We start from the raw sequence: 7,411 nt of genomic DNA on the forward strand, positions 1-7,411 counted from the left end.
CTCCGCCGGCCTGGAAGCGGGGCCTGGCTGCCCTCCTTAGGAGCTGAAGGACGGCGCAGGGGGGCTGGGGGCGCCTGGGCCTGGGCCTGGGGTGTGTCGTGGGCGGGGGCCTGGTGAGGTGTGTTCCAGGACCTGGAGCAGAAGATGTTGTGTGGGAGGAAACCTTGAGGGAGCCGGGCTGAGCGGGCCCTTCCCTGCTCCGTGGGTCACTCCCAGGTACCCTGATGGCCTCCCTCCTTCAGGTGTCGCCTCCAGGGTCTCTGGAGTCCCTGCTTTCCCAAACAAGACTCCAACTTCAGAAAGAAATCGTAAATACGGAAACTGCAGCCAGCACCTAAAAAGTGTGTATAAATTGTGTCCCAGAAATTCTGCTTCTAGGGATCAGTTCTAAAAAAATAGGGATGTATGGACTCAGATGCCCCTTTCAGTACAATTATGAGAGTGAAAAATTGGAAATGGTCCCATCGTTCACCGCTGGGGCTGCTCGCTAGAATGTGATGTGTGGCCCCTGAGAATGCGCGAAGGGGCGGGACTGACTGTGCATGGCCACCTGTGGGACACCAGGTATTAGGAGAGCACAGCCCTGGGGTTCTGCCACCCCACCCCCTCACACCCCCTCACACGCACGCACGCTCACACACCAGCGCACCGAAAGGGAGAGGACTGAAAAGATGGCTACCACTTGTTAGGGGCGATGATTTCACAGTAGAAGGAGTGTATCTTTTTTTCTTATTCATATTTAAATCATTATTTTACTAAATTAGCATTGTCTATCTATCTAAAACCTTAAAAGAAGCAGGTAATGTATTTTATTCCATAATATGGTTGTAATAAATGGAAATGTTTACTCTGTGATCATAATATTTTTATAATTTGCACATTGGAAAAACCTAAACATGGCCCATCCCGTCCAGGAAGAGAAGAGACTTGAAAGGTGACTCCCTGCCCCAGACATTTCCCTTATGTTTTCCAGCTCTCGTGTCCTACTTATAAAAGTGGTCCCTATCCCAAGAAAATGGAGATAGTTAATAGTGGGGCTTCATTTTGATACATCATCTTGGCTCTCTCAGGGATTTTTCTTCTTAATAAAAAATGTTATTTTTGTTTAAAAAAGTCCTAAGTCACTCTCCTCAAACATTAGGTAGCCAGACACAAAAGGCCAGTTACTGTATGCTTCCAGTTACATGAAAAACCCAGAAGAGGTAAACCCATCGAGTCAGAAAGATCAGTGGTGACCAGGGCCCGGGGTTGGGAGGAAGGAGGACTGACTGATTAAGAGGTACAGGCTTTCTCTTTGTTGAAAATGTTCTTGAACTAGATCATGGGGACACTTGTGGAACGTTGTGAGTGTCCCTCTTGCCCCTTCAATGAACAATTTAAGAGGAACAAAGAATTAAATTTTATTTAGGTGATTATTATAGGGTAAAATATAGGAAACCACTGAGTATGTGTAAGATACAAAGAAACATTTAAAAAGTGCAGTATTAGGGGAAGGGAAGGAATCCTGTGGTGCTGGAGCTCAGGGGCTGAGGCCAGTTGCTGAGGGGATGCGAGTGGTTGTTCCAGGTCTTAAAGATGAAGGCGAGCTGTGGCTGGAGCCTGCTCCGTCTCTGAATCTGAATGTGTGGCTCTGAGCTGTAGTGCGCACCAGAGTTGGAGCTGGTGCTGGATCTTTCTCTGGAGCTGGTGCTGTAGATCCAAGAAGAGAGAATACCATCAACAGGACTGCCTTTCCATGTCATTCCAAGTAAAGGAAACCTCTCAGACCAATCAACGAGTCTCAGTCCAAGAACCAACCCCCAGAAAGTCTTCCCAGACTGGAGGCCGTGGGAATAGTGATCTGAGCCCGCTGCTTGCTCCCGGCCCAACCCCAGCCTCTGGAGGCTCTGCTCTGTGCGGCCCAGCCCCAGCCCCTCCACACACGCCCACGTCCCCCACCCAGAGTCCCCCTCACCCTGAGTCTCTGCCTCGGTGGGCTGAAGGTGCTCCAGCTGTGAAAGAAGAAAGTGGGCACGCTGCTCCAGGGCCGAGCCTGGCATGTTGAGCCCAATGTATGCCAGTATCACCTCCCGGCAGAGACAGTCGGGGGGCTGGAAAAAATCCTCAGGGTATAGTTCTAGCCAGGTGCCCAGAATGAAGGAGATGGCCCTGAGGATAGACAGGTGGGCAGCAGCGTCAGAGAACTGGCCTTCCCAGGGCACCCCTGTGTGGGCCTGGGCTCCTCTCCTGTGCCTCCTGCTCCTGGCTGTCCGGGGGCCAGTCCCCCTTTTCGTCCACCTGCACTCTGGCGGCCCGGACAGAGACAGGCCTGGTCACCAAGGAGGGCCTGGCAAAAAGCCTCTGTAAGTGAGAGCTCTTGGGCAATGGTGTGATCACCTCTCCTTTTCCTCAGGGAAGCCTCACACACTCCTCTGTGCATCTCCCGGCCCACTGCCCGCTGGAATGTCAACTCCCTGAGGGCAGGGAGCAGTGGAGTCTGCTCTGTTCATTGCACTCACTGGCACCCACTAGGTGCCCCATGATGATCTGACAAGTGAGGGAACAGAAGAACTTTGTCTCCTGCCCAGTCTTCCCAGGGCCTGCCTCATACCCCAACTTCAGCTCCCATGCCTGCGTGCTGTCTAGTTCACTAGGTGCCCCACGTGGGTCACTCTCCACTGACACTAATCTCTAACAGGGAGGCGGTCATTTGGCCCCTGAGCACTCACTGAGTCCCCCGCCCCGAGCACCAGCTGAGCACCCACTGTTGAGGTTCTGCCAGATTAGTGAGCAAAATGCTCCCTACACCTCCTCTTCTGAGTCCCAGGATGGGGAGTGGAGGCAGGGCTGGGATGGACAGGGGACGGCTACGGATTCTCTTAGGGGCTGACTCTGTCCTCCAGCCCCGCTTTGCTCTCCCGCAGCCCCCACATCCCCATCCGCAGCTCTCGAGGAGTGCTTTCTTCTCTTCTAGGAGAAGCCCTCAGACCTCTGCCCTCCCGTAGCCATCAGAAGATGTGTGGGATGTCGGGTTCTGCCCGCATCCCCGATTCACAGACCCCACACTCCCCTCACAGCGTGGAGACGGGATCCCCTCTGACTCGATCCAAAGCCCACTCACCTTTTGACTTGGTCCAGGGGCCCGCCGTCCTCACTGGAGTAAGGGAGGATGCACCCGTATCTAGAGGAGACAGGAAGGCATCACGTCAACTCTACTGTAGACAGTCCCTGCCTGAGAAGTCTAGTGTGAGTGTCTGACTCCGGACTAGAATGGAGCCGGGGAGGGCAGGGGTGTCGTCTGCTCTGTGCCCTGGATTATGGTCGGTGCCTAGCCAAGTGCCTGTACCTAGCGGGGCCTCTTCTCTATGTGATGAATGAGTGAGCTCCAGCCAGCCGCATCAGATGTTTGAGTGGGCCTGGGGCCCTCAGCTCGCCCGGGGGATCCCTGGTGTGGCCTTTACTCAGGCCAGAGACCTAGATGACATCTCCAATCTCCTTTTCTAATGAGGTCACTGCTCAGCCCAAGGCCACGGGGACAGCGAGGGCTGAGGCAGAGGCTTCGTCACGGGGAAGAGGAAAACGATGGATTAGCACAGCCACGGCCCCTCCAGCAGACCTTTCCACAGGGCCAGGCTTCTAGAACGTGCTTTCCGTGCAGGACCTCGTTGAGTCCCTACCATATCCCTCTGAGGTTGGTCCTCCTTGCACCCCACTGCTAAGAGGAGCAAACTGAGGCTCGGAGTGGTGCAGTGATGTTCCCAGGCCTCACAGCTAAGAGGTGGCTGGGTCAGCACAGTGCCGTGGAGGGGCAGGGCGCTCACCTTTGACACAGCGAGTCCAGCACCTGCAGGGTGGTGGCAAAAGCCCTGTGTGACCAGAGAAAGCTGTGGATGTAGGTGGTGTCGCCTTCCAGGAAGGCGGGCACCAGGTGCTCCACCAGCTTGTCTACGGAGCCACCCTGCGTGCTCCACACCTTGCGGGTCTCCTCCCTCTTGGCTGTTGAAGGATTCTCACCCTGGGGTGGGACAGATGAGAGAGGCGCAGTCAGAGGCAGCACCATGGACAGCAGGAGGGTTGGGGACTGGAGCTCAGGCGGAGGCCCCAAGGCCTCCGTGACTTCCGGCAAGAGGGGGGACGTGAGTGCCCACAGCGGGAGAAAGTTCTCGGCCTTCAAGTTAGAGTCTGAGGTGGGGAATGAGTAAAGACATGAGTGTCTGAGGTCAGTTTGTTAGCAGAGTATTGCCAGCGTCTCCGTGTCTGAACAGCGTCATCCCTGTGATTTCTGAAACATATCCCATTCCAGAGATGAGAACACAGAGGCCTCTCCTGGGGTGGGAGGGCTCGGGAGAGTGGGGCATGCGGGATGGTCAGTGCAGCACTGTGGAAATGGCCGCCGAAGGTGCCACGTCAGGGAGGGGCTGAATCACTGCGGTAACCGGTCTCCCTTCGGGAATGTTGTGCAGCCCAGTGAGGTCCCAGCACCTGACCTGGAGGGGCCGTGGGGACATGGTCCTTGGGACAGCAAACTGCAGAGCGACAGGCATAATGCCAGGAGCCCCGTGTCCTTTTGGGGAAAAATATCCCTAACCATCATGATGATGTGTAAGACGTGGAGAAGTTGCGGGAGGATTGTCAGGACAACGTGGACACTTGGGGATGGGAGTTAAAACAGGAAAACGTGTAGACAAATGCAAAACTACTCTCGCCTGAACAGGAGGTGAAATGGTGTAAATACTCCTGACAGAACGTGAGGTGAAATGCTATCAAAGTCTCTTTGCTGGTGTGCCCACAAATATGTGGACAGGGACTTTGCGTGTGGCCAAGGCAGGGGCTGGGCGGTGGAGGCGGGTGGGAGGAGAGGGCCACGCAGATTCCTCTGGGAACAGGGCTCTAGGAGGGAGCCCTGGGGAGTGTCTGTGTGTTCTGGGGTCCTCTTTGGCTGTACTGGGCTCCAGGGTCTTGGGTCTTCTCAGCACCTGCACTCACCCTGAGCCAGTGCCGGACTCTGTTAGTGGTGTGGGGCACCCTCCTTTGCTGCAGGGCAGTCGAGTAGAGGACCCCATCCATCAGCTCCTGTCTTGTCTCCTGCGTAGAGCTCTGTAAAGACAGTGCCCGGCAGCCAGGCGGAAAGCCTCAGAGCCCTGCCTGGCTGTCTCTGCGGGCTCTCACACCTCTGTGACTCTCTCCACTCCAGACACACAGGCGCCACAGTCTGCACAGACCTCCACCAAGGAGGGACACAGAAGACAGCCTGAGGACCTTGGATTAACATTGGCACAGATAAGAGGCACCTGGGGAATCCCCATCCCGTCCTGCCAGCCTGTCCTGGGATGTGACCCGGACAGCAGCCTCGGGTTATCAACTGCCCACCAACCTGTTCCCCTAGGGCGGATCCTCCCCACATGTCCTTCTTCCCCCCTACACTGAAGAGGAGGGCATGGGGTCTGCCCAGGGAGAGCTCACAGAGGTGGCCTGACCTCGACTGGCCTGACCTAGGCCACCTCGTGTTACCTTAGAGGACCTCCTGGCAAAGGGCCAGAGGCAGCCAGCCTGAGAGTTCAGCCAACGTCTAGAACGGGTCAAAAAGTTCTCCCTCCGGGGTTTCTGGAAACCAGAGCCCTGGTGAGTCGCGATGTGGCGGGAGAACATCTTTCAACACCAGATGTCTCCGGCCAAGTGAGCTGGGTATGAGGATGTGGGTCCTTGGTTACGGGGCTTCCAAGTTCTGTTGGGGTCTGTTGTCAAGGAAGTGACTTCATTTCCTGGAGTCCCCTTACTTGTGTCCCCTCCTGCGATAACACCCATCCAAACAGTCCTCTGGGCTGCTGACTGCTCACCCCCCTTCTCCAGGCAACATCATATCTGTACCCGGGTACACCAACACACCTGTCTCCACTGGCCCCTGAGAAGGTCTGGGTGCAGCCAGGGTCCCAGCTTTGAGAGAGACGCAGACACAGCTCCTCATTCTCACCTGTTCTTGATCCTGGATAAGCCATTGTGCCTCTCAGGGCCTGTATGCCTCCTGTCTGCACAATGGGGATTATTCTAGCATGGAATTCCTCGAGATGTCCTCAGGGATAATACTTTTAAAATTGGAGGAGTGGTGTCACATGTAGGGAATGCCTCCAACCTCTTTTTTCTTCCTCTTGTCACCTCCCCTGTGTCTGCTTCTCTTCTGATCCCACCCCGTAGTCCATCCTTACATCTAACATCACCGTGTTTGTGTGTATGAGTGAGTGAGTGTGTGTGTGAGTGTGTGTGTCTGTGTGTGTGTGTGTTAGTGCTCACGTTCTGGATACCCAGGAGAAAACAGGCCCCGCAAAGGGAGGGATGGGTAAGAGCTTCCCAAGATCTTAGGGTTTCTAATTTCCAAAGCAAAGCTTGTAGCAGGGGTTTGAGTCTTGGCCTAGAAGGTCAGAACACACCCTTACCTCTGGACTCTGCCTGTCACGTGCCGTGTGCCAGTCCGTACCTCTCTATGGGCCTCAGTTTCCCAATTATCCGATGAGGGATTAAATTTAGAACCGCACAAGCATGAGCTCAGCCTAAAGGTGGGCCCGCGCTCCCTCCGCCCTGGGTGTGATGTGGACTGGGGAGCACTCAGGGGTTCCCCTGACCTGGGCTCCTCCTCAGAGAAGAACTTGCCAGATGCCCGTCTAGGCTACTGAAGGCTCACCCTCACCCCCGTGCCATCTGCATATCTGTATGCAGTTACACACCTTTCCCAGAGTCCCCTGAGAGAGCCTGTGTGCGGCCAGGGCCCCATCTTTGAGGACACAGAGCTGGGTTCACGCCTGGCTCCAACGTCTCCCCAGTCTGTGATTCTGGGCAAGGCACTGAAGCTCTTGGGTCTTCCGCTTCTCCCCTCAGGGGCTCCCTGTGATCCCCAGCTCCCGGTCTACACATCCCTGTGTAATCCGCTCCCCTGCAGTGTGGACTGAACTTAGTGAGTCCTTTCTTTTCCACAGAAGACGGCAAAGTGATCCAATGTCACTTCCCAGGTTTGGTTGTAAACAGCCGGTGCCCGCCCTCGTGTCCACTCTGACCTGTGCTCTCTCTCTCCTCCTCTCCCTCAGATCCCTCACTCTGGGGAACGAGCCTCTGTGCTGTGACTTCCAACAGAGAGAGGCCCGCGTGGCCTCGCCTGAGGGAGCCCAACAGACGAGAGGCACACGGGCGTCAGTCTGGAGGGAGTCCTGCCGGTGCCCAGCGTGCGCTCCCATCGGGANGCCAGCGGGTCCTGCCTCAGTGGAGCCCGCAGCCCGCCCTCCTGAGAGACCCCGGCAGAAGCAGCCCGCTGAGCGCTGCTGGCTTCCCGGTCCACCGACACTGTGAGCTCACCCGTGTCTTTCAGCTCAGCCACTAAGTTTGGGGAGTTGTTGTCACAGGGCAGTAGCAGCTGATCACTCAAGCTGTCCTGCTGCCGCGGCCC

At 56.0% G+C, this 7,411-nt stretch overlaps 1 protein-coding gene across 1 annotated transcript; it reads right to left on the reverse strand.

Annotated features, from left to right (window-relative positions):
* Window positions 1-1,388: 1,388 nt before the first annotated feature.
* LOC147912664 (ral guanine nucleotide dissociation stimulator-like) lies at window positions 1,389-7,158 on the reverse strand. Its single transcript, XM_087423122.1, has 5 exons — window positions 4,966-7,158; window positions 3,801-3,994; window positions 3,101-3,160; window positions 1,955-2,148; window positions 1,389-1,689 (listed from the first exon to the last, which is right to left on the reverse strand). Exons 1-5 carry the CDS (start codon window positions 5,044-5,046, stop codon window positions 1,520-1,522), a joined length of 699 nt encoding a protein of 232 aa, XP_087279248.1. The 5' UTR covers window positions 5,047-7,158; the 3' UTR covers window positions 1,389-1,519.
* Between the last annotated feature and the right edge of the window lie 253 nt (window positions 7,159-7,411).

The sequence above is a fragment of the Ceratotherium simum genome, chromosome 34 (assembly GCF_057802395.1).
Source record: "Ceratotherium simum simum isolate JZ-2026a chromosome 34, ASM5780239v1, whole genome shotgun sequence".
Taxonomy (NCBI): domain Eukaryota; kingdom Metazoa; phylum Chordata; class Mammalia; order Perissodactyla; family Rhinocerotidae; genus Ceratotherium; species Ceratotherium simum.

Bases quoted from the DNA above. Each gene is read 5' to 3' on its own strand.
- LOC147912664 (XM_087423122.1), bottom strand. From the start codon at position 5,046: ATGGATGGGGTCCTCTACTCGACTGCCCTGCAGCAAAGGAGGGTGCCC. The intron at 3,995-4,965 runs GTGAGTGCAGGT...GTCCCACCCCAG, and splicing joins GAGTCCGGCACTGGCTCAGG to GGTGAGAATCCTTCAACAGC. The intron at 1,690-1,954 runs GTGAGGGGGACT...TTGGATCTACAG, and splicing joins CACCGAGGCAGAGACTCAGG to CACCAGCTCCAGAGAAAGAT.